Here is a 27,241-nt window from a genome sequence, read left to right on the forward strand (position 1 = left end):
GGGACCTGGCGGCGGCAGCGATCCCAGAGAGGGGCCGGCGGTGCTCCGTGTCCGCCAGGTGCCCTCCCACATCTGCGGCGGGTGCGGCGCTGCGGCGTGTCTGAGGGCCGCCCGCCCGGCGTGCAGCCGTGCAACTCGGCAAAAACCGGGTTCCGCATGCTCTGCCCGGCTGCTGCCGTCGGCAGTTACCTCTGAGCCGAGGCCTCCCTGCTGGCTGCAAGCGCTAAGCCTGGGTTTAGCTCCCCTTCCCCAGCTGCCCCAGGTGCCGGTGGGGCCGGCAGCGGTGCCCGCCCGCAGTCGGCGTTCCTGACGCTTTGCAGCGCGGACATGACAGCAAGGGCATGTTTTTGTGTAAGGTAAGGTGTTTCTGACTGGCCTGCAGCCTTGGGTGTGATTCCTGGATCTATGTATAAAGAAAAAATAAATCTAAGACACTAATTCCAGTTACACCAGGTTGGGCTCCAGGCACACAGTTTGACGTAGCTCCCCTACCAGCGTCACCAAAACTAACGCTGCCCTGAGCTGTGCCCTCAACAGCGAGCGAGATCAGCTGCGCCAGAACTGGCTGCAGCCTCTTTCAGATCCTTGCCTGTCAAGCTTCTCTGACTGGCTGCCTCTTACATCCTCTGCCTGTTCGACTCCTGTGGTTGTTCAGTCGTGCATGTCTGTAACTGTATTTGCACTGTTGTCCAATTAATTTATTTTCCCAGTGTCACCAGTAGGATATTTTTCCCCCAAGCAAAATCTTGTAGTTTGAACTGGATAAACCTCACATGCGAAAAGTACAAGAGACAGGGTTTCCTTGCATTGTTCATCATGCAAACTACACCCAAACAAGTCATAAATGCTGCTTACGTTTTGAGGCGGGCACTGGTCATTTGCATTTTCTGGTCTTCATTTCTTTTTTGTTGTACGACAGAGACGCTAGAAAATATGTGTAGTAGGGGAGTAATCTGGTCCACAATTACAATTCCATTTGTAAGAAAAGAAATTCTGGTTTCTCCTAGTTTCTACAATACCAGTTTCTAGTTCTAGTTTCTATAACACTGCTCTAGAAAGAGTAAAAATTTAGAGGGGACTTCTAAAATTGTAACTACTCTTTATTAGAGCAGTATTATAATGTTTCTGGAAAAAAAGGGCTTACATTTTTTTTATTCAAAAAAATCACTGTATTATATGTCATTCAAAACTGCACACGTCTCTCAGTAATATTTTGGTCTATCATCTTGAGACCCCAGAAAATACTCTTAAGGCAACTGTGACAGAAGACAGCTAATGGAAATTAATTTTTACTCCAGCTCACTTCAGCTAAGCTGCAGATAATACAGGAATGCTGCCGTAAGGTGAAAAACTTTAACTTTGTTAGCAAACTGTTAACAGCTGTCCGAGATGCAGAAGATCCAGGCTCAAATGCTCCCTTTGAAAAATAATCAGTGCTCTGATTACGTATACCTTGTCCAAGGCTAGTGCTCTGTTCCAAGTTGCAGCACAGCCCCCAGCATCAAGTATCAGAGGACATAGAGTTTGAAATGTGCAAATTCAGGTAACTGAAGTGTTTTCATTGATGATGCTAATGCACTTGAAAAATAGGATAGGATGGTCGGAGAAGGGTCCTGTCTAGTCCTTCTCCATAATTTCTGCAACGCAAGGAATGCTTTCTCATTCAGATTACTCTTAAGTCTTCTTGCTTCTTCATCTGAGTTCACTGTAGTATTTGATAGCCCTTTCTTTTAGTTCTTTTTCTCACTCAAGCTCAGACTTTGAATTTTAGCTTATATTGTTAGAGTGCACTATGTAAGACTGCATGGATTGAATTCCCCTTCTTGTCCAGGCATATCAGTCAGCATCTTGATTTGCTTTAGTTTATCATCTCCTATGCATGTTGAGTCTCAGCTGGGAGAAAAGTCTTTTTGCCTGCATACAACAATTATAGTTAAGGTGTTCAAGTAAACATTCCTGTGTCTTAGGACAGATTTGAGATTTTTTTTCAGGACAGGATTCTTGTCTTTTTGCTTCAGGGAAATGGGTCACGTGTCTGTCCTGCTCCCTTCTCTAGATGTGCAAGAAATATTTGTGGAAAAATAGCATGGGAAGAGGAGGGATTTATTTTAATCCAAAGAGCAGATTCAGTTTTCTAGTGAAAATGGGAAAATGTTGTACACATTTCCTTAGATGCTACAGAAAGTTTTAGGATGTTGAGGAGAAAGATTATATAGGTATTAAAAGTACAAGAAGGAAAAACAAGGTACAAAATTTACTTTTCTTAGTGTTTGAAGTTAACAGACTTGGTTGCATTTAATAGCATATTGGATAGATTACACAAAGTTCTTGACTCCCACCAGTAACAACATCCCACAGCTTGTAAAAAACACATTCTGCTTTGTATCAAGTTTCAGTATTCTGAAAGCTGTAGTAACAAGACTGCACTGCTTATGTCCACCTTTCCGAACAGGCATTTCGGTTCAATCCAGGTGGGGACGGCAGTGTTGCAGGACCACATTTTTGGGCAAACCACCAGTGATGATAAGCCTCAGTGTTGCATTACATAAGTAAGCTCGCCCCCAGCCCACTCCCTGCTCCCCGGGAGATCCAGGTGAGTACAGCACATCCGTACTGCAAACACGCTATGATGCAGGGATTCTCAAGCTGGGGCAGCCTCATCCACTGAACCAGTATTGAATAGTGCACCAGCTCAGACTTGAAACTACTTTCTGCATGTATTTGCATAGTGCCACACTTAACTAAAGCTTTTTCTCTCTCTTTGAGAGACTCTTCTTTTTTCTGTCCAAGCAAAGTCTTGGATGTGGCATTCCTACTTTCCAGGGTACTGAACCACTAACTTGATGTGTTTGTAGGAGTCTAATATCTAATTTAATAGGATTATTTCTTATTGTATAGTCTCTCTAGAAAAATGGTCTAAGCAGTAGATCATTAGCTAAAGCGAGACGGTTTATCTTCTGACACCGTCGTGCATGGGGTTCAACAGGGGAGGTGCCCATCAAGCAGAGGACTCTGGTGGGACAACACTGACTCTGAGGTTCTGCTCTGAGACTAGACCGTGAACCACTCAAAACATAAAAACACAGATCTAGACAAAACTTGAGGCTCTCAGATGTATGTAGATGTTTTAAGAACCAGGCAAATCCTGGCAATATTATTTCCTTCTGGGGTGTTTGGCTGTTGCATTGCTCTTATACATAAGCTTTCTTCTTCAGTCTTTCTGACTTCAAAATATCCTCAAAGACACAGGGGAACCTTCAGGAGGTTAATTGTTTTCTTCTGTTGAACCTGTAGAAACTTGTAAATTAAACTGGTTGAACAGCAATTATTAGTCATCATTGCCATAGGACATTGTTTTTTAAGTGTATCCTGTAAAACAATGAAATAAACACTTTTCTAATCACTTTTGCGACGTTTATCAAATCGCTCCAGTAAAGCCTTCCATATGCTGCCTGGGATTGTTTGGTGCTTGCTTATGAGAGCCTGGACAGCAGTCTTTGTCTGAAAAGAAAAGAGAAAGTTGCCTTTACAGACCTGCTTATGCAAGGAAGAATAGTACAATCACTGACATAATCTCAGAGGTTCAAGAAGTACTGGGAAATTCACACATAAGATCTACTTTAAGAAAAAAGTTGTCTTTCATATTAGCCTGACTAGCCTTGTCTGATCTCATAGCTGACCTTGCTGAGACCATGAATTCAGAGTAGGGACCTCCGTCTGTCCTTCCCAACATAGAATCATAGAATGTCCCCAGTTGGAAGGGATCACAAGGACCATTGAATCCAACTTCTGTCCCTGCACAGGACAATCCCAAATTTACACCATATCTCTAGGGCATTGTCCAAGTGCTTCTTGAATACCATCAGGTCCCTGGGGAGCCTGTTCCAGTGCTCCACCACCCTCTGGGTGAAGAACCTTTTCCTAATATCCAACCTAAACCTCCCCTGGCACATCTTCCTGACCTTCCCTCTGGCTAGAGAGAAGAGATCAGCCCCTGCCCTCCTCCTCCCCTTGTGAGGAAGCTGTAGGCCACGATGAGGTCTCCCCTGTCTCCTCTTCTCCAGGCTGAACACACCAAGTGACTTTAGCTGCTCCTCATACGGTTTCTCCTTTAAACCCGTCACCAACTTCATGGCCTTTCTCTGGACACTCTCCAGTAGCTTTATATCCTTCATATACTGTGGTGCCCAAACCTGCACACAGCACTCGAGGTGAGGCCACACCAGCACAGAGCAGAGCAGGACAATCCCCTCCCTCGACCAGCTGCAATGCAGGGCTTGATTCACCCCAGAGCATGGTTGGCCTCTTGGCTGCCAGAGCACACTGTTAGCTCATGTTCAACTTGCCATCAACCAGATCCCCCAGGTCCCTCTCTGCAGAGCTGCTCTCCAGCCTCTCGTTCCCCAGTCTGTATGTACACACAGGGTTGCCGTGCCCCAGGTGTAAAATCCAGCACTTGCCCTTGTTAAACTTCATATGGTTGGTGACTGCCTGGCTCTCCAGTCTGCTCAGATCCCTCTGCAGGCCCTCTCTTACATTAATTCTTCCATAACTGTATCATAGTCAGCATGCACATAATAAGATAATTCATATCTAAATTCTGTTCATTTTCACTCTGCATGAGATTCAAATGCAAGTTTGTGAAGAGAATGCATAAAATATTCTATATTTCCACTAGGGATAAGAAATAATCTCCTTTAGTTTTTCCTCATGTATTTAAACTTGAAATAGGTGTAGCTACATGCTCAGGTGATCTACCCCAGAATGATGGTAGAATATCACTGAGAATGTAAGAAAAGAGTGGCCAAACCTTTCCTGACGGATTCATGTCCTGACTCCTTTCCAGGGCAGGATCAGATAGAGGTCAGCCAGGCCACTGCTCTTCTCAAACTTTAAGTCGTTTTTGTTGTTGTTGTTGTGTTTGGTTGGTTGGTTGTTTTGTTTTGTTTTTTTAACTAACATGAGCCCTGTAAGACCTAACTGTACTCCCACTGAAGTAGGCAGTCAAAGGCTTGATTTAGTAAAGCAAATCAGTATCGTAGGAAATTTCAGTTTCAGTTTTGCAGGTGCACAAAATACTGTTCCCCCAAAATACAAGAATACGGATAACCGTAAGGGTAGTCTCAGCACTAATAATGCTTCCAGCCTCCTAAACCTGCAAAGACCAAACTCTGCAGCTTGCTGGGACAGTTCACTTGTAACAGACCAAACCTATCATTCTGGTTTCACTGCTGTAAAGCCCAGAACAACCTTCAGTAGACACTTAAAAAAAAAAATAAAAAGGAAAAAGAAAATCTAGCCTTCTTGCATCTTTTTTGGGGGCAGCAAGGTGATTTTTACGTCAGTGATTCCTAAGACATTTTGATCTGTGCATTCCTAGGCCATAGCAGATTTTTTTTTGCATAAAACCCTCGTTTCATCTTCTGTGACTGAATTTTAAAATGCGCGTTTTCTGTATAGATATTTCGAGAAATGCCCAAACTCTGGATCTATAAACATTTTTATGCTCGCGGGCACCACTGATTTCACCAAGCTGTAGGTACTCAAAATATTTTTATATTTTAGATGCAAATTTCTTTTAATATTTTTCTTTTACAATAAGTCTGAAGCTCTTGTGGAACTTTGTTTCCAGAGCCTTATGTTACTTACCAAAGATTCTCAAAGCTATTTTTCTATATGAATTTTTTTTTTTCTAGTTTCTGAAAACTGAACTTAAAATCATAGTTTACATCATTTCAGTTATCAAAGTTATCAAAGGCATGGGAGAAACAAAGTTAGCATCCCAAGAAGACAGAGCTCACATATTCTGAAAGGAGGAGGACATTCCAATCAACTACTACTATGTCAATACTTACTTGTAGGTATCCGTACACTAAATAATCCTGAGAGGACAACTGCCCATTACTTCAACGAGCTAGTAAAAGTGTGTTTGTCTTTATTCAAGCATACAAGAAACTAGTTTCCAGTGCATATATAAAGAGGGCAAAGTATGCAGTTCAGTATTACAAGGAGAGCTAACTTACCTTTTCAACTAATTCCTCTGTAGTTATATTTGGATCATAAGGGATTGGCTCCCCAATGTATGTGCGAAATTTAACTGGAAGTCCTCCGTACGGAGGAGTAAATGGCAATCGAGTACTTTCATACAATTCTCTAAAAAATCCTGAAATAGTTTAAGGGAGGAAAAAGTGAGATTATAGTCACAGAAGACACAATCCAAACTTGAAATCTGATTAATATGGAAGATTTCTTAAAAATACATGCTTTGACAGTCAAGAAGAAATTACAGGATTTAGGTTAACTGTCCACCAAAACAAAGCTCAACAGACTTAATAGATCACTGAAATAAGACTGCATTAAAGAACCAAATCACACTGCACAAACCAGTTACACACAAGCTATTTCCATATTCAAGATACCTCTGACCCACTGCAAGTGTATTAAAGATTCCAAAGTAAGCAGAGGTCTGAAAGGAATATCTAAGAGGAAAGTGAGAGAAAGCTGAAAGAAAAGTGGAGAAAACATTCCAAATACTTAAAATATATTTTAAAGTTCTTACTTCTTTCTTTAAACATCCTATATCCTTCCCGGACATTTTGGGTATACATTGGAATGATGGGCTAGGGAATCACAAAAAAAAAACCCAAAAAGATGGAAATGTTATACCAAGATTGAACTTATGTTTTAGTGCCTGTTAATGCAGCTAAGAAAAGCACTTGAATACAGAGGATAATTATCAGGCAGTTTGGTAGCAAGCAAGGAATCTTGTTATAAAAAATAAACTCCAGAACAGAAATCAAAATCTATTTCTCAGCTCCCACAAACATTGCTGTTTTAAAGTCACCACCTGTAAGGAAAATGACTGACATTGTATTAAAGGTTTATAGCTTTCATTTTGAATGTACATTATAAAAGTTAACTGGGATTCTAATAAAAAATTAACTTGTATATTACATATTTATTGGAGTATTGCTGACTGAAACATAAAATGAAGTTTTGCACTTTCTCTCTCTAAAGCTTACAGGCACCACAGGTATGTATCCACCCCTTATTCTATACTACCTATGTCATACCCAGGTCCCACACTTTCCAATACATTCCAATTAATCACCACCACTTTTCCTGTCTCTTGATATATACACACAGCTATTGTTCCCTTAGCCTGTGGGCCATGCCTATAAAATGTTTGTTGAGTTCATTTAGTCCATGACTTTGGGCTCCATCTGTCATAACAGTCCTTCAGGGCAGGAGAGGTGGTGTGTGGTGTTGGATTGTTGCATGCTGAAGCCAGTTCTAGTTCCATCATCACTGCATTTTGCTCAGTTTCAAAGTTAATTCTTCATTAATCTGGGTGATTCTTACTGTAATACTGTAGATCTGTTGATATGGCATATAGCCACTATAGAAGTGATGATATACAGTATTATACAGTAATTAACATCACACAATTCAAATCATTGGCTATTCTCACCCAAAATCAAATCCCCTTGAGGTACACATCAGACTTCCCCATCCTCCCGCATCACCCACCAAGTGCACCCAGGTCCTTGAGTGCACTTAGTGCAAACCCATGAATGGGTTTGCCTTTGCCAAAGAAGGAATAATGCAGACTGTCTTCCCCAGCGTATTTGTTATGTGTCCTACAGGGACTTTAACCCCCTCTACAGTGCATAAAAGTTTTGATTGGGCAGGGCCAGCTTGATTGGCAGATTCCCTAGCATTGACTAACCAGGCAGCTTTTGTTAAACATACATCCCAAAGCTTGAACTTCCCAGCACCCATTGCTCTCAGTGTAGTCTTTAACAGCTAATTGTATCGTTCAGTTTTCCCGGAGGCTGCTGCATGATAGGGGATGTGATACACCCACTCAATGCTGTGCTCTTTCGCCCAGGTGTCTATGAGGTTGTTCCGGAAATGAGTCCCATTGTCTGACTCAAATTCTCTTTGGGGTGCCATGTCACCACATGACTTGTTTTTCAAAGCCCAGGTCTTCCAAGGTTCCGGATGGTGGCATGGGGCATAGGCTATGTTTGCAGCCAGCCGGTGGTTGTTTCCACAACTGTAAGCACACAGCACTTGCCTTGGTGGGTTTGTGGGAATGTGATATAACCAATCTGCCAAGCCTCCCCAGATTTGTATTTCAGCCATTGGCCTCCATACCACAGAGGCTTTAACTACTTGGCTTCCTTGATTGCAGCGCATGTGTCACATTCATGGATAACCTGTGCATCAGTGTCCATGGTCAAGCCCACCTATATGTTGCATATCCTCCTTGATGACCTGAGGTGTCATGGGTGCACCAAGCTATAAATAATTCACCCTTATATTGCCAGTCCAGATCCACCTGAACTACTTGAATCTTAGCAGCCTGATCCATGTGCTCGTTGTTTCGACTTGGGTACGTGAGCATCTACGTGACATACTTTTCAACCAGGTTCTCTACCCAGGCAGCAATACCTTGACACAATGCAGCAGCACAGATGGGTTTGCCTCTGCACTGCCAGTTGCTGTGCTTCCATTGTTGTAGCCACCCTCTCTGGGGCTTTGCCACTGTCCATGAGTCAGTATAGAGATAGATAGAGCACTGGCCATTTTTCTCATTCAGCGATATCTAAAGCCAGCTGGATGGCCTTTACCTCTGCAAACTGACTCGATTCACCTTCTCCTTCAGCAGTTTCTGCGACTTGCTGTATAGGACTCCATACAGCAGCCTTCCACCTCTGATGTTTCCCACAAGACGACAGGACCCATCAGTGAACAGCGCATATTGCTTCTCATCTTCTGGCAGTTTGTTATACAGTGGGGCCTCTTCAGCACGTGTCTCCTCCTCCTCTGGTGATATTCTAAAATCTTTGCCTGCTGGCCAGTCCATGATCACTTTCAGGACTCCTGGGCGACTGGGGTTTCCTATTTGAGCCTGTTGTGTGATCAGTGCAACCCACTTACTCCACATAGCATCAGATGCATGATGTGTAGAGGGGACTCTCCAGCCCAACACCATCGGTCGGGCTGCCAGGAGGAGCTGTGCTTCAATACCAACCACTTCCAAAGCCGTTCAAACACCTTCATGTGCTGCCAATGCCAATATCTCGTTTTCAGTTGGAGTATAGCAGGCCTCAGATCCTTTGAATCCCCAGCTCCAAAACCTCACGGGTCAACCTCAAGTCTCCCCTGGTGCTTTCTGCCACAGGCTCCAGGTAGGGCCATTCTCCCCAGCCACGGTGTAGAGCACATTTTTTACATTTTGTCCTGCCCAGACTGGCACAAGGGCTACTGCATGAACTATTTTGTGTTTGATTTGTTCAAAGGCTTGTTGTTGCTCAGGGCCCCACTTGAAATTGCTTTGTCAGTGCTAGAAAGGGATCCCAGGTGCTTGATCCCAGGTGCTTGGCCTCCTTACCCTCTAATTCCAGGCTACTGGCCCCATTATCCCAGCGTCAGAGCAGTCAGGTGACGATGTGCTTGCCTGGACAAGGGCTGAAATCCTTTCACATATCTCGCAGCTCACTCAGGGATAGGGATCAGGGTGGTTGCCATCTCATTTATGGGTTCTGCCTCTTCCTCCTCTTCTTGTGATGGCCCTGGTTCATTTTCATCCCTTACTAAATGAGCTGATTTTCTTGTGTATTTTTTCTTGTGTATAGGGGTAGCTGATACTGGCATGGGTTGGTTCTCTGGTTCAGTCACAGTGCCTGTCACCAGGGTTTGAGTAGCAGCAGTGCCTGTCATGGGGGTAGATCTCTGGATGGTATTCCTAAATAGTTGTTCAGCCCTAAGCAAGACCTGAACATAGCAATAGGAACATGCTGGTTTGAACATCCCAAGGATATTCAAAATTCTCAAGAGCTATTGTAACTAGCCTGGTGGAGAAACAGAAGGTGAAGGAGCAGGGGAAAGGGTTCTTGCCCATCTCCCCCATAGATTGGTTCTCCAAGGAGAAAAGGTAAAGAGTGTAATTAGTAATAGCTTCCGAGAGGTGGCTCCCGAGGCACAGAGATGACAGCAAGGCAGAGTACAAATATTAGATTAGTCTCACAACCAATAATTTTATCATATCATAAACCAGTGTAACAAAGTGCAGCAAAATGATAACCTTGACCCAGCTCCCAGAGGTGACAAACAGCACAACAGGGAACATACACTGCAAGTAAGGTGTGACGTAACACAACTTTGAGAGCAAGCACAACAAGTTTGAGAGCAAATGAATCAACACTGTGACCAGCAACTATTAAACCAATAAAATGAATGCTTATAACAAACGTGCCTTAACACACTCTGGTCAGATCTGACATTATCTCAACACTTCAAGCTCCACATTGGGTGCCAAAACGACCGTTGTGGTTTAACCCAGCAGGCAGCTAAATACCACACAGCTGTTCACTCACTTCCCCCCGCCCAGTGGGATGTGGGAGAGAATCAGAAAAAAAATAAGTAAAATTTGTGGGTTGAGATAAAGACAGTTTAACAGGACAGAAAAGGAAGGGAAAATAATAGTAATTATTATAAGAGAATATACAAAATAAGGGATGCACAATGCAATTGCTCACCACCCACAGCCAACACCCAGCCAGTTCCCGAGCAGTGGTTGCCCACCCCCCACCAGCCAACTCCCCCCAGTTTGTATACGGAGCATGACATCATATGGTATGGAATACCCCTTTGGCCAGTTTGGGTCAGCTGTCCTGGCTGTGCCCCGTCCCAGTTTCTCACTGGCAGCGCATGAGAAGCTGAAAAGTCCTTGACTAGTGTAAGCACTGCTTAACAGCAGCTAAAACATCAGCATGTTATCAACATTATTCTCACACTAAATCCAAAACACAGCTACAAATACGATCTACTAGGAAGAAAATGAACTCTATCCCAGCCAAACCCAGGACAATCATGTGTGGTGAATAGGAAAGTATCCAGTTAGTTAAGTCTTGCAGAAAGCAAGTAGAATTCACGTTTGGCTCATCTCATCTGCTTCTCAAAGTAAAGTCTCACTGAAGCAGTAATGTCTGGATAATATCCCACTGGAAAAAACTTCTGCAGATCACTCAGACAAATAAGGCAATTGTACATCCTCATTGACCTGGACTAAACCCCTTCCGGAGGGCAGATCCTTAGGCAGTTACAGAACAAGTTCACTTCATTATTGTGACTAAAAAGAAAGACACTTGAGGTACCTGAACTTAAAACAGTCATGTCTTAGAGCCTGAGGTAAGATTTCATAGTTTGTAGACAAATTAACAGTGATTGTATCCATGCATACAATGACTTTTTTCCCCTCTATTGTCCCTTTTCATTTTTTTTGAAACTGTAATTTGAGCATGTTGTTGGAATTACTTTTCCAGAAGGTAATGAAAGAACAGCTTTCTGCTGTTAAGAATCACTACAGAAACCACAGGACAAAAAAAAGCAAGCAAGAAAAAGACCTAACTAGAGCCTAGTAAAGACCTCAATGTGAGGGAAACCATTTAAAGGAAAAAAACCCTGACAGAGAACAAAAATATCAAACACATATAACATTGTCATAGTAAACCCTTCAGAATGAGAAATTATGGTAAATTATAAGAAATAAACCCTTAAAAACAATCAGTAATGTATTTTAAAAGCATACAACTACCAGACACTGAAAATACCACACTCAGCTTCAGCTATTGATTGAATACTGTATGTCTACATTTAAAATATTTGAAACTCACCTATCATACAGACAAAACACTTAAAATTTTAGGAATAGTGCAAGAGAAACATACCTTAGGCTATGGATGTTTTGTTTGCTGACTGGGGCTAAACCACAACAGCTATAAAGAAATCAAGCAACTACAAAAGCTACTTGCATACAAAGATCAGCCAATGAAGTAGAGAGTGAGTAGAGGCGTTCAGTCCCTAAGCTAATAAAAGCGGGTACACATAAAAGCTTGTGTCTGTAGAGCAGCACAATCAGATCTGCACTAACCCACAGATTTAGATTTGCTGTGCTGGAAATGAGCTCGATCACACCCGGTCATCTTGAAAATCAGAGAATTACAGACAGCTGAGGTTGGAAGGGACCTCTGGACTTGTCCAAACACCTGGCACACACTGGTCAGCCCCCAGTATGTACTGGTGCATGGGGTTATTCTATTTTTTTAAGAATTTTATAAACCATAATCCCTGTTTATCTTTTACCTAACTAGATTTGAACCAATTTCTTGGCACAGATAAAACGCAGGGATCTTGGGGAACAATGACTCCTCCCCATTAGCCTGTCAAACTCCAGCCACAGGCAGAGAGTATTTCTGAAGCTCAGGCCCCTGGCTTACATTAATTCACCTGAGACAAATGTATGTCTCTGAAGTTCACTGAGTCAGAACATTATATTAAATAGTAATGCTGTCCTCCTCTGACCCCAAGTAAGCAGAGTAGTTATACAAGATGAAGTGGAAACTGAATGTGGAAGCCTGCAGGCAAGGACTGAGGCTGAAACTACACTCCTTCTTTGCTTTTCTTCAACTTTTCACGGAAGAACTGTTGAACTTCCATAACATTATAATAAAAATGGGAATGTCCACTCACATATAAAGTTATTTTTGTCTTGAAATCCCCATTCAAGTCACCCGTGGCAGGTTATAAACTACCACGAAGTCATTATGAACGCGGTAAAGTGTGTGTGGTTCTTTGGTCAATGGCTACACTGTACGTAGAATAAATTCAAAACCAGGTGCTCTAGTCCTCTCTTACCTTCATCCAGGATCTGAATAAGTATTAGCAAAAGATATACAAATTACTACATTACAGAGCAAGTTTTGTTGGTTTAGATGAGTCTATGCCCAGTCTTCAGTCAACCTACAAGACTGGTTTGGCCAGTGTTGAAAAGGGTGCAGCAAGAACAAACAGGAGCAATCGAACTCCAAATTTGTCAAAAGATGGAATCCAGTTACTGCTATGGGTCTAACTTCATATAAGAAACAGTATATAAGGCTAATATTGCTCCCTCTACTGTTAAATGCATACCACTTTTTTTTTTTTAAGTGTTTAGTTATCTAAGGTGTATCTGATCACAGATTTCCAGAGAAATATCAAAGATGCCCAGAATTCAGCAGAGCCTGCAAGCTAATTACAGCTATGCCCACCATACTGAGATCCAGTCAAATTTCCTGATCATAAAAAAAAAAAAAAGCCCTGAGTGACTGCAATATAAGTGATACGAGAGCCAGCAGCACTCACAGTAAAGGTGAGCTCAGTCTAGTAGGCGTCAAAGAAGAAAATATTCTCTCTGCCCTTCAGGTAACAGATAATCCTATGTAGTTCCTGTTTTACCAAACATGTTACGAAAATGACCATGAGAACCTTTCATACTGCAGGAACCTTATCCGCAATGAATACCCAATTCAACAACAACAACAACAAAAAAACAGCAAAACAAAAGAAAACCCTGCTAATAGAAGGTGCCAGCAATTTTAGGTACTACTATTCAGCTATTTCCATATGCTTCTAAATTATGGAAGATTGGAAGGATTATGAGGATTACTACAAAGGATTCTTGTGATATGTTTTCACATAGATGGCACTCTATATTAAAGGCACTCAATTTTGTTTTAATTCAATTTCTGTTTTAAAAAATATATGTATTAAATTGTAGAATTACACTATAAGGCTGCAAGTGGAGTGAAAACATTTGGCGAAAGATTGGTCAAATATTTGAGGTAGCTTGAAAAATATGAAAACAAAATTATTAGAAATCACTCAAGTTGTTGAAGTGGCATCTCTTTCTGACTGTTGGAGTATATTATTAAATTAATAAAGAAGACAAAAGACTATAAGGGAATTCAAAATGCCCATATGAATTTGATTTGGTTTATCCTGTTTTCATTCTGATATTTTCCTAGTAGTGGTGGTTTACAGGCCCACACAATATATTAAGTATATTTACCAGCCCATACTTTCTGAGAAAAAGGGTAGGAGAGAGAACAGAAGCACATAAAACATGGCTATTCAAAGGCTACATAACTAGACAAACAAAAAGGTAGAAATGGGACTCCCAGCCTAAAATTACTTTATCCATCGGGTAATCAAATCCCCTTAAATTTATTCTAGTTTAATTATCTGCCCACAAGACTTCAGAGATAGATAAAATTATGAGGAAATATTAACCTGAAGCATGCATTTTGCAACCCTAGGTATTTTGTAGTAGGAGCTTTAGCACAAGAGACTAAAGCAAAGTTTGAGAAGCAACAAACTGGATGGGGAAAGACAGAGATATAACCGCGCAAAAAACCTGAAAGGGGTAGTAAGAAATTCAATTTTCATGGGAAGAACTCAACTGCCTGCACAGGTTGTCCCATATAGACAGGAAAGGATTAAGTTTATGTGGAAGGCCAAAGAAGAGTACTGCAATTGATGAGATATTCATAGGAATGTAAAAAAAAACAATTACAGTTGTGCAATGCATGAGAAAGCAGAAGAAAGCTCATGGCAGAACAGATGAAGCCTGGATGTGTACCAGTATTGTCAGACACAGAGTGCTAGGTATGCTAAGTGTAAATTAAGACAGAAAACTCGTCTTTAGTGGTGATGATGATGTGAAGTGGCAGTTACAAAATGACATGGTTGCTGCTCTTTCAGCTCTATGCCATCCCAAATAAAATTATTTCCCAGAGACTGTATCAGAGAAATAGTCTTACATGGAATATTATGGAAGAAGTCAGAGCCAGTGGTAGAAATCTGTGTTTGTAGATCATCATCCACACAGAAAATGTAACTGAAATTGTGGCCATGTGTATATTAGTGGAGTGAAAACCAATAGAAGCACATCTCTAGAGGATGCCGAGGATCTGACATCAACACTGAACACATTCCTGTGCTGTTTTTATGCAGAACTAATTCTTGTCCGGTACCATTGACTGAATGCCCATTTGCAACTGGAGAGTATTAGAATTAGTATTAGTCCCACTTCTGGTTTAGTTTCAGCCAAAAGTTATGCAGCTCAGGTATTCTGGTATGTTCCATGAATGAAAGCATGGTAAGTCAGGGAGATGGAAAAACTGCTTCAAAAGTGCACGCATGATTTAAAATTAGACACTGATGTAGACACATCTTGTGTTGGTTGATACAATCTTTCATCAACACAATCTTTCATAAACAGGAAGAAAAGCAAGAATAAGAACAAAATCCTGGACCCTCACAGGATATATAAAAAAGAAGGATAAATAAAGAGCCACAAGAAAATAACTGGGTATGTAGAAGTAAGATAAAGATATAAGTCTAGCAGGATGAGAAAAAAAGAATGAAACCTTATGGTAATATGGAGAAGCACGACAGTGGAGATTCCCGAAACACAGTCAAGACAAGAAATGGGATGCTTGCATGATGGAACTGTAGAGATGGATGCCTTGCAACAGTCAAGAAAAAGCTACACAGTTCCATAAAACCCTTGCTCCCTACGGATTAATGTGCTTAAGGAAAGTGGTGGGAAAAGGAAAAGAAACCTTTACTCTTGAACCTTTTCTTCTGTCTGGAAGATTTTCCAACAAACACTCCTAAGCTGCATTTTGTAATGAAGCATATATGCAGTAAGCATAAACTGGGATTGGTAACATATAAATAATACTCACCACTTTTGCATCTAGAGCAACCTGAGCAAAGCCTTTCCGATTTCCCCACATGAGTTGATAACTTTCATTGCTGAATAGTGCTTCTCTAACTCCACCTGGTGAGATGGACACCAAATGTCCGTTCTTCAGTGCAACGAGACACTCCTCCCTTGTGCCTGGCATAATACCCGTCACTTCCAATAACAATTTAAGTCCTGCAATAAATAAGTAGTAAATACTTATTATTGTAACAATATATTAAAAATACTGCTTGCACGTAGGAACAAGATTACAGCTAAATGAAAATCTAATAGACTGGGGAGACCAGAATTCCACGCAAGTACTCAAGATGTGGGCATCATATGCATTTTTGAGTACCTAATAGTATTTTCTGTTTCTTCTTTTCTCATGATAAGCCTAAAATTCTGTCTTTTGGCGATTGCTGAGGCTTAAGCTGACATATTCCTAAAGTCATCTTGAAAATTTAAAGCCTAATTACATGTCTATGTGTTTAGACTTGTTTTTCTTTCCCTCTGCACTGCATTTTAACTAATACTGGGTTTCATCCGCCATTTAATCAGCCAGTGGTTCAGTATTGGTAGATAACTGTACTCTCTGTGTTGGCTTTTACTGCCTTGAAAAAAAAAAAAAACCAGCCAGTTTAAAGCTTTGTCACCTCACTACTGATCTAGATTATGATTATGTCGAACAATATAGGTGCCAGCACTGATCATCATTGGTATACCTGGTGAATTCTGCTCCTTTGTGAAAATGAGCTATTTATTCCTACACTTTATTTCCTACCTTTTAACCAGTTATTCATTCACAAGAAGGCTTCTCCTATAACAGTAATTAATCCAACAGACTGAGGTTCAGCATATGCTCAGGAGCATTCTTTAACGAACCAATCTGTGAAGTGCAACATTTCTCTGCAAAAAGCAGGTAAGTATGGTAGAACAAGAGAAGGTTAGAGAGAAGTTTCACTCAGAATATTACTTTCAGCCACATTTTCTACTAATGCAGCAAACGGGAAGGCCTAATCTCCATTATTTGTGGTCTGTTTTACCAGACACCTTTTTGGTAGCCTTTTTATAGTTTGACACCATATTTGCCACTTCCCTTCCTCTAGCGTGAACATAATTCAAGCAGTACGTTTTGTACCCATCATAGTCCAGAAATTGCAACGCTGAGAGTGTTGCTTGGTCCTGACAGTAGTTTACTACACATTTGTAATAATAATCTGTGCTACGGACACTTCAGTTTGAAGCAGTACCCTCTCATTTATCCCTTAAAAAAAGAAGTCTCCTTTGCGACATTCTGCTAATCTATATCGTCCTTTAGCGGTCCTCTTTAGAGCAAGTCACCTCTTGATGACTTCGTGCTTCTGATGTGTTTAGTACTACACAGCATTTACTAAGTATGCGTTTAGCAAATTCTTCCTCACCATCTTTTTAGGGATGCCTTAATATGTTCTTGCATCAAACTTGCTTGAGTTGATGCTCTTTGTTTTCAGTGTTTGAATACATTTTCCTTTTCTGAAGAACATCCTTCTTTTAAATAGCTTCCTTTACTCTTTAGTATTATAATAATTTTAATACAAGTAGCATAAAGGTGCCTTTAAATAATATCCCTGCTATTCCTTCTGGATGCTGCTTCTTTATGCCTTGTTTTTTCTAAAAGAGGTTCCCTTTTCTGTATCTTCTTTTCACAGTGGAATTATTTATTCCTCTCTCAGTCTGCAATGTGTTGACTGCATTGTGATGGTCAGTATTACAGAGCTGTCTTCAAGAGTAAAATCTTCAAACAAGTGTTGTGCCCTACTCCAGGCTTTGATCAGAAGATAGATTTGATGTCATACCCCAATGCAATGGCTACTCAGTGTAGAGGGCAAGTAGGTAATTGATATCCTACCATTTACTGGGCTCTTCTGAACTCACAGCCCATTGCTGACCAGCCAGCTTTGGGTCAATAATATAGTCCTATCCTACACTTTCTACTGAGGCATGATGCTTCATCCCAATGGGATTATATAATGTCTTTTTGTTGGCTTTGGAGGGTCTAGCAGTGGTTTTATAACCTTTCACTTAAAACACAGGGTATTCTAAGCTGTTTGCCCTTTTCTGCATCTATCAGCTTTTAGTTTGAAAGTCTAAAAGCAGCCTTTTAGTTTAAAAGCTCTCTTACAATGTAACAAATGTAAATTTCACCAAAACCACCAACAGGTTGAGTGAATCCAGGATGCTTAAATACAAGAGAACATGTTCTTACCTGGTAAACGAAAGACAAAATGATCAGCTACTGACAGACAAAGTCTTTTCTTCCAGAGAAACAGCCTAGACAAAAAGTAAAGGTAGTCGACAGGAATAGCTCCATGGTAATACACAAGAATGCCCGGTCCTTCTGGTAGGTTTTCGACGCCATGAAGCTCATAACCTATTTGGGATGGAAAGCAATACATTGACAACAATAGCTGTAAATCATCTGGCAACTGAAAGAAAACTGTTTATCCTTTGTTAAATGATTTTCAGACAGTTGTGAAAGCCTCTGCAGTAGCTTTTAAAAGAATTAAGTTCTGGATGGAACTTTTGGTCAACAGCAAAGAGAAAGCCCCTCAAACACCACAGGTTATTGGTGGACTAATTTGTTGGCCAGTTTAATTACTAGATCAGACCTGAACCTGACATTTTCCCCAGTGGGGGGACTAAATTATTTTCCATTAGGAACTTTTCCCAGTCCAAAATATAACAAGAAAAAAGAAAATTGCTATACTGGTGTGAAACTACTTCATCGGCAGAATTGGAAGCAACCAACCAGTCAGGATGCTTTCCTGAAATATGGAAGCATGAATCTTCATTCTGTGTCAGGCAGAATGAACAGGTTTGGATTTTACATAATAAAAAGTTTCTCTGGCTGAGATGTTTAAGACCAAACCAGAATCCATAAGAATCCCAGAGAGGTTCTCTCCACTAGAGTTAAATGTATTCACGTCCCAGTGGAAGTGAATTTCCTCACAGATATGGACTTCTGTAAATCCCTCTCCTGGCTCTTCCTACATTTGATTTAGGTTTTAGGTGGAACCAGAGTAGGAGGCTAATGTGTACAAAGGCCTGAGAAAGCCACACCTTCTGCCACCTAAGAGCTCTATTCCACTTTGTCTGCCTTCATCTCCATCCCTGCTACAGCACCTGTCATGAGCCATTTAGGGAAGAGGATAGGGATGGAGCAGGCAGAGTCCTAGGAAGAGGTGGAGAAAGTTTTGTACTGCAAGATGTTCAAAGATTAAAGAAAAAAAAGCTGTGAGGAAGGATAGCAACATAGATAACAACTTGTTATTATTCATCCTTAGGGCAGCAAAGATAAGTCTTGCTGATAGCCTTAAACTACAACTGTGGAAAGAACAAATGCCTAGCATGCTGCTGAGGATTTTCCTAGGGAGCAGGGTGTGTTGAAAGTATCTGAAGGTTGAGCATAATGAAACTGAAAAATCAGGTTACTTTTAAATTCTGCCACAATACAAACTTATATGTGGTATCTAATTATTTCTTTATCCATACAGCTCTTCAAATTATTTTCAACTCTCGTAACACCAAGTAGTTTTCGCCAACTAAAAATACACTAATTACATTTCCAACTAGATGTTGTCTTTTGATCATTTATTAAGCGGGTTTTAAATGGCTACTAAGGTAAAAAATAAATCACACATCTGCATTGCAGTTACATTATTAGAACTAACAGGAACACTGCACTTCACTCTGATACCATATACAGAGAACTGTACCTGCCTATCCACTTAAGAGAAATTCACCCTATATAAACTAATGTCTCCCTTTCATTCTGCTTATTCTATATTGCAATCAGTCTTCGAGGCAGAAGCTTTTGGCTTAGATGCCATGCAAAGTATAATAAATGTTGTTTCGTTGCATCGTTTTGGAAGAAATACAAAAAATTTAAAACCTATGTATATTTACTATTTATTGTAATTCAAAGCTTCAGACAAGTCATGTCATACTTACCATGCCATATTCTTGCATATATATCCCAAAAGCTTGCTATAGTTTTCCTTGCACTATCCCAAACATCACTTAAGGGATCTGCTTTTACCTCACTGTTCCTCCGATATATTAAAAGCAAAATATTGCTAAGGTAAATGAAAAAGAGGATTGTTATAGGAACTATAAATAGAACAAATATTGCACTCATTGTCAGTGAGACGATGACCACATGAAAAAGGTATTTCTTCAGGTACTCCACAACAATCCATTCTTCCAGTACGTAGGTAAGGCAGCTTAGGTTGGTCATTGGTATCTGTCCTGAAGTGCAGGATTCTTTTCTACCTATCATGTCCTGCATGAAGAGAAAAAAAAAAAAAAAAAACACAAAAAAAACCCAGCTCTAATTCCTCTAATCATGGAAGCTTCTCAATTTAGGAAAAAAGCTTTCTGTAGATACACCTGATGCATATTTTGATATAGCACAAACTCAAACATTTTGTCTCCCTCTGTCATGCTAAGATAGCTGCTGGCAACTGCCAACCACTACTGCCTCTAAAGGGTGATGAGATTCTCCTATGTTTTTATGGTTCTTTTTTATACAGCCAGATAATAGGGACTGAAAGGACTGGAGGCCAAGGAGGCCTCGGGATCCGTGCAACATAGACCACATTCACTGTCAAAACTATTTAGCAGATTATTTCTCTGTACAAGTACAGCTTACTTTATAGCCGCTCAAAAGAGAGCAAGTGATAAGTGTTTTCAGCAGCGTTAGCCAAGAACACTTCTACCAGAGGTCTGGGCTCTCCTGATTCTATGGAGAGAGTCCAGCCTGGGCTTCTGGTCCCTCTCAGTTTGGCGGCAGCTGGCAGCAAGGGGAACAAACAGTGGAGTGAGCAGCTGAGCTAGATGAAGAGCCGGTAGGCAAACCTGAGCATCCGTGGCTCCTTCCCAAGGGCTGGAGGTGCCTGGGACAGCATTTGGTACTGCTGGAAGCACTGGGGAAAGCAGCTCTTTGCCCTCATCCACACAACCATGTCAACACACCGTCTTTCAGATTTTCCCACCCTGGCAAAGGCCAAGTGGGCTCCATGGCCCTAGTGATATGCTTGCCACATGCAGCTCCTACTTAGTCTATTCCTACAGCTGACCTGGCCTGCCTGACAGCAGGTAGAGATTTCTCTGGAATGCAAGAGCACTCCAGCATCACTGGATGATTTGAGCATTAGCCAGAGATTTAAGCGTTGCAATCAGGTTAAGTAATCCATAACTCAATACAGCTTTTATTTTCCTCAATCATGTTACTACTTGTTTAACGACTGAATTTTTCTGCTCCAACAGCAGAACATGTACCTACAAGAAACAAATCATAATTGCCACAGTCAGTGCCAAGATCATAAAGTACAGCAAGTCCAGACTTTTCTGACTTTGTCTTCAGCTGCGTACTTACATGAGCAAACCTGTTATACGCTACCCACTCCACTTCTGTTTTTCTTCTTTGAAGCCCTGGATAGAATACAGGGGTGGACTGGTGTGAAGCACAGCTCCATTCAGAGTTATGGATGACAAGGAGTACAGCAAAAGCAAAGAGCAGCCACATGAATAAGCAGGAGACTCTAACATGCAGTAAGGCAAGCAAGCCCCATGGCAAGCCCTGCTGATGAGTAGTTGTAACAGCTATAAATTTGGTCTCACACACTCCAATCAAATCTGTCCTTATCTCAAACCCTTGGAGCCGCATGTTGGGCACCAAAAAGGACTGTTGTAGTTTAACCCCAGTAGGCAGCCGCTCGCTCCCTCCCCTCTGCAGTGGGATGGGGGAGAGAATCAGAAGGGTAAAAGTGCAAAAACTCACAGTTTAAGATAGAGACGGTTTAATAGGTAGAGCACAAGCTGGATAGGAGCTCAAAGTAATCAAGCATTGTATTAATTGTATTAAATGATGTTCAGCATGGCACAAATGAACAAAACCAAAGTGGCAAAGAACAAGATGAAAATTAGTAAGGAATTCTTTATATCCTGGTGACTGATGCCTGACTAATATATAGGAAGATCTAGAAGTTCTCACTGAAAAGAGATTTTACCAATAACATGAAAGAAATAAAATTGAATAGTCTGCATGATTTGGATATTAAAATCTCTGCTTAGAACGCATTTAGGAAGGATAAAGCTGACGGTGTGGTGATACTCTAGAATAAGAAGTATTATTTAAAGTTGCTGGTAAGAGCAAGGTCTACAAATCCTCATTGCCTACGAAGCATGCTGTGCTGACAGAGCCCAGGAGAAGGCCATGTTAAGGGCTTGCCTCAGGCTACTGAATCAGAAACACCGAGCAGTACTTAGAATAACTCGTTCAGGCTGCAACATATGCTGAAAGTGGGGAGTGGATTTTGAATTGTTATGGGACCTTCAGACTGGGAATACAGACTACTACAGCCAGTAGCAAAACTGGCTTAAAATTGCAGATGAAGTGTCCATGCTGATAGTAAATGTACCAGTAATAACCCTTATGTGACATGGGGATTAATTTGGATATACTGGTTACTGACTGGAACCTGGTGACAAAAAGATTGTATAACATACCAACATCTTAAGATTAACATGCCCAGGTAACTTCTTGTACCTAACATTCTTTAAAACAACACCTGAAATTCCCTCTGGCCTCCTCATTTCATTTTTAGTAACTCTTGAAAGTCTAGGGAAAATCCAGAGGACTTGAAGAAATTTAAGATTATTCCAAAGTCCCCAAAAGTAACTACAGACTCAGCAGCCAGATAAATCATAGAATCATAGCATGGTTTGGGTTGGAAGGGACTTTGAACTTCACCTAGTTCCAACCCCCTCTGCCATAGGCAGGAATACCTTCAACTAGACCAGGGTGCTCAAAGCTCCATCTAACCTGGCCTTGAACACTTCCATGGAGGGGACATCCACAACTTCTCTGGACAACCTGTTCCAGTGTCTCACCACCCTCACAGTAAAGAATTTCTTCCTAATATCTAATCTAAATCTACCCTCTTTCAGTTTAAAACCATTACCCCTCATCCTATCACTACACTCTCTGATAAAGAGTTCCTCCCCATCTTTCCTGTAGGCCCCCTTTAAGTACTGGAAGGCTGCTATAAAGGTCTCCCCAGAGCCTTCTCTTCTCCAGGCTGAACAACACCAAGTCTCTCAGCCTGTCCTCCTGCAGGAGGTGCTCCAGCCCCCTGATCGTCTTCATGGCCCTTCTCTGGACCCGCTCAAGCAGGTCCATGTCTTTCTTATGCTGGGGCCTCAGGACCTGAACATAACACTCCAGGTGAGGTCTCATCAGAACAGAGTAGAGGGGTAGAATCACCTCCCTCTACCGGCTGGCTACACTTCTTTTGATGCAGCCCAGGATATGGTTGGCTTTCTGGGCTGTGAGTGCACATTGCCGGCTCATATTCAGTTTTTCATCCATCAGTAACCCCAAGTGCTTCTCCGCAGGGCTGCTCTCAATCCACTCATCACCCAGCCTATATCCATGTTTGGGATTGTCCCGACCCAGGTGCAGGCCTTGTTGAACTTCATAGGTAAGATTACTGAAACAATGGTATTTGATAAAGGTAATTGATGCCACTCATAATTTTGTAAACAAATGCATCTCCATTCTTTGAGGAAATTAGGGGTTTAATAGCTTGTGCAGGTGTCATGCACATAGTTTTACTAGGGACTTGTTAAAGAGTCACTTGAAGCCACACGTGAGCTGCTACTTGGAAATTGTCCTTCCACCAGCCACTCACTGTAAGTTCTCACCACCAGCCTGGTCTCCAACAGGATCAGATGGCTCCCTGCTAACACGATGACTGTGAAAATGCTGGCACAAGCAAAACCACTCTGGGGAACAGCCCAAACTTAAGTTGGCCTACAGGGATTAACAATGCCACTTGACATTTTGATTAAAAAATAAAGCTCTTTATAATAGAACACAAATTACATGAATGATGTCATCAACTGACATGACAAGAAAGTATCAGTAGTGGAACCCCCATCAAATACGAATTGAGTCTATGTCCTACATTACTGAGCATTTTCAGAATTTTCTCCTAATATTAATTGTTAATTGATCAATGTAAACAGTGCAACATCCCACTGATTCCTCTTCTTCCATCCCGGTTTTTATGTAACAGAAAATTTGCTCGCTGGAATACCACTACATTTAACCTTTTTTGCTCACAGACTACAGTATAAATGAACATAGTAACTTACTCATTTCTGATTTTAAGTTCAGTGTAGACACTAAAAAAAAGCTTTAGAAAGAAATTAAAGTACTTAAATGTCCGAAAGTATTTTTTTAAAAAACCTACAGAAGAGGTATTAACAGTACAGATTTGACTGAGGATATATGAAAGTACTTGGGTACACTGGGAGTGAGTTCACTTTATGCCAGCTAGCTGGGTGGGTGGGATACAAGCTAATCCAACATCGTTCCAGCTGAATCCAAGCCAGAGTGGAGAAAAAATAAATGATGCCTGATTGAGAAAAAAATAGAAGCGGCATGGCTTTTTTCTGGTAGGTAGGGTGCTCAACCAGGTTTCAGTTCCTGCTCCCACCATTCAATTGTACACCACCTCCAACATTTCATAAGGAAAGAATGAACCCTGACCCTGGTTTTTAGACCATATGATGTGAGTCCAACATGGTAACTGCATCCCTCTGTACTGCCAGTATAATATCAAAGGACTACAACAGGACAGAACTTCTGCTTTTGCCATGTTCGACTGGCCATCTCTCACCAGCCCCTTGTTGAGACCACAAATGCAATTTTGAAGCATCCTTTCAATCAAACACCATATATAAAATTATTACATAACTATTTGAGTGCCTGCTGCAAGGCTATTATTAAAGACCTGCTTGATTATGCACTGGAAGACAATGCAAGAGCATTACGGCAACATGCTTACTCGTAACTGCTCTGGTTTGCCCCAAGTCTCAAAATTTAAGAGAGAAATTTCTCTTCTGCTTTTATCAAATGTGACTCAAGAGCAGCTCCCATGTTCTTCAATACTGAACATCCCACAGGAGGTTAACAAGTGGGCATAGTGTTTTGTGAACAAACATTTTAAAAATCGTCTATATTTTTCACATCTCATCTAGTGATGGACTTGAAGCGTTACTGTTCTGAGTGATTTCATTATTCTTCTAGAGAACAACATCTGTGTTGACACACGAGATGTTTGTTTGGGCTCCACCTATAAAACATATCGAATTCCAGAGTAATAGCTGTATCTATAGTGTAAAATTACAGGTGATGTCAGAGGGAGACAGAATTAATGTCTCCTTACCTGAAGAGGAACTCCCCTTCCAACAAAAACCTCCTGTACTACAAGTCACTCAGATCCTGAGCTCTTGCTGAAGGATCATTTGCTGATAAGGATAATCTTAACAACACTATGTCACAGGGAATGGAAGTGAAACAACAAAGCTCTCACAAGAGGCTGGCATCAAAATTAAAACCTTGTAGTTGGCTTTGAGCCATGACTGAAGAGTAGATAACCTTGGTCTTGCTGCTCACCGGTTTGTCCATGGCAGTAGGTTTAGCAGAGCATAGTAGGAAGATGAGTGTAAAGTAGCTGGAGACTCTTCTACAGAGAATTTTTTGACACCTGCTTTCTTGTGGCAGGCTCCTTCCTCCTTTCTCTTCTGTCAAACTCAAACGCTTTGTTTCACAAGGAGAGTGATCTAACAGTTAAAACTCTCATCTTGCCTTTCAATGTAAATGAAATTCCAATTTTAGGTTTCCCAGATTTTTTTGTGGCAGTTCCACAGAAAATCACCCTTTTGCTGGTCTCACACAATCACCACCCACTTTATTTGTCTCCATAAATCCACCATCTTGTACACTGCTACGTTTCTACAGCTTTACCTACATTCACGGATTATCAGCACATCCACCCCAAAACTGAAAGGCCTATCCCCCTAAAATAGAAACTGTCAGCAATTACAGAGCCCCGTCCCCTACTTTCGGTGGCTGTTCCTGCTCCCGCACACACCGAGGGTTCCTAACCCAGAGCATTGTTTCCCATTTACTCCCATCCCGCCTCAGCAAATATGATGAGCTAAATTCCCTCTCGGGTTTGATTCATCACGTGGAAATGAGGAACTATTCCCTGGCTGGGCACCAGCGCTCAGCTCCGTTTCCAGAAATGTGGCAGGGAAGAGCTGGTCTATGAGGAGCAGGATCTGCGTTCAGCGGTGGTACCTGTCGTGCTCAGGTAGAAATAACGTTACAGCAAGTGCCCGACACCTATATTTATCCCCTTTTCTTCACCTGATAAACATCATTAACGTGTTCAAACGTCACTAGTCTGCGAAAACTCGGGGCCGGGGGGGTGTGTGTCTTCAATTTCTGGAACTAAGGGGCCCCAAGGAGGATCGTTGCTCAAACACAGGAGTACGGCAGCATCGCTAGACCCTCGCCCAGCGCCGGAACTAGCCTCCGCCAGCCTCACCGCCACCCGCACCCCCACACCGCCTCCCCGCGCCCGCCGCGGCGTGACGTCACGGCCGCCGTCACGGCCGCCCTCCGCCCCCCGCGGCCCCGGCCCCGCTCACCTGCCCGCGGCGGCGGCCGGCACAAGGAGCCCGCCGGTGCGGCCCCGTCCCGGGATAAGCGCGCCGCCGCCCCCGCACCCAGGCCCCGGGAGGCGGGGCTGGGGCCCGGCAGCCCCAGTGGGTTCCGCGCCCACGTCTCCGGTTTTAATTCTTCAATGATAAGCATCCCGGGACGGGCGCGGGTGGCCCCGCCCCGGGACCCGTGGGACGGAGGAGGCGCTGCTGCCCGTCGCGAAGGGGACGGGGATGGGGGACGCGCGGAGACTGCGGCGGCGCCGCCGTGCCCTCAGCCCCCCTCTGCCCCCTCCTCTCCCCCCCCCCCCACCCGGAGGTGTCCCCCTCCCCGGGCGGAGGCAGAGACGCCCCTTCCCCCTCGCTCGTGGGTGCCGGGGGAAGAGTTGCCCACGAGCAAGCCTGCGAGGAGGCTCTGGGAAGGGAACGCGGGGCTGAAGGGCGCGCTGCCTGCTTCAGCTGTGGCTGCAGGCGGGGGTGAAAGCCCGCGGGTTAGCCTGAAGCGGTGTTTCCCATCCAGTTACTTGGAAATTACAGGCAGTTCAGCCAATATATCCTACAGGGAGATGAGATTTAAAACAGCTGCAGGTAGTGGATTTCAGTGTTTGCACGATTTACCCCATCACCGGTCATAAGGCGGGAGTACCTGCTCTCGGCTTGGAAGAAAGAAGCTTTCCCGGGATGTGCTTCCAGTCAATTCGTGCATACCTCCATTAAGGAAGCTTTCAGACAGTGATGTTGACTACTGTGTTGAGAATGTGCAGTGGTTTTGCAAAGGAAAGGATCTCTTTAAAAAGCCTGGGAGAACAGGGTGTCACGCAGACCTGGGGTATAATTAAATAGAAGGCAGCTAGGCCTATGCTATTATGGCTAAATGAAGCAGAGGACACCTGAAACATAATACCCTTATGTTGTACTGTTGTTCACCCTATGGCTAATATGAAAGAGGTCATATTTAGACTGATAAGATGAATTGGGACCAATTTTTAAGTGCAGAAAAGGATTAATCGGACCTGTTCAAGAGTTGTCTTAGGGTCTTTTTTTTCTTATTACCACTAAGGTGGTAAAATTTCATTGATTTGATTTGATACAGAATAAGAAATT

At 42.2% G+C, this 27,241-nt stretch overlaps 1 protein-coding gene and 1 long non-coding RNA gene across 5 annotated transcripts in view; one reads left to right on the forward strand and one right to left on the reverse strand.

Annotated features, from left to right (window-relative positions):
• Positions 1-23: 23 nt before the first annotated feature.
• LOC142053414 (uncharacterized) overlaps positions 24-27,241 on the forward strand; it is a 28,933-nt gene continuing 1,715 nt past the window's right edge. The window contains exons 1-3 of one of the 2 annotated variants that reach the window (XR_012659210.1): positions 24-356; positions 2,453-2,593; positions 23,018-23,103. This is a non-coding gene — a long non-coding RNA (uncharacterized LOC142053414). The remainder of the gene's footprint in view (positions 357-2,452; positions 2,594-23,017; positions 23,104-27,241) is intronic. The other variant, XR_012659211.1, reaches the window with a different exon arrangement.
• On the reverse strand, positions 2,573-26,294 carry LOC142053413 (DGAT1/2-independent enzyme synthesizing storage lipids-like). Of its 3 annotated transcripts, XM_075085034.1 has the most exons (7): positions 26,126-26,294; positions 19,571-19,901; positions 17,826-17,990; positions 15,579-15,772; positions 6,560-6,620; positions 6,024-6,163; positions 2,573-3,501 (listed from the first exon to the last, which is right to left on the reverse strand). In XM_075085034.1, the coding sequence occupies exons 2-7, from the start codon at positions 19,896-19,898 to the stop codon at positions 3,397-3,399; spliced, it is 993 nt and encodes a 330-aa protein (XP_074941135.1). In that variant the 5' UTR covers positions 19,899-19,901; positions 26,126-26,294; the 3' UTR covers positions 2,573-3,396. The 3 variants fall into 3 exon arrangements, with proteins under 3 accessions (XP_074941135.1, XP_074941134.1, XP_074941136.1); XM_075085033.1 differs by lacking the exon at positions 26,126-26,294 and having other exon boundaries at positions 19,571-20,114; XM_075085035.1 differs by lacking the exons at positions 6,560-6,620; positions 26,126-26,294 and having other exon boundaries at positions 19,571-20,115.

This window comes from Phalacrocorax aristotelis, chromosome 2 (genome assembly GCF_949628215.1).
Source record: "Phalacrocorax aristotelis chromosome 2, bGulAri2.1, whole genome shotgun sequence".
Lineage (NCBI taxonomy): Eukaryota > Metazoa > Chordata > Aves > Suliformes > Phalacrocoracidae > Phalacrocorax > Phalacrocorax aristotelis.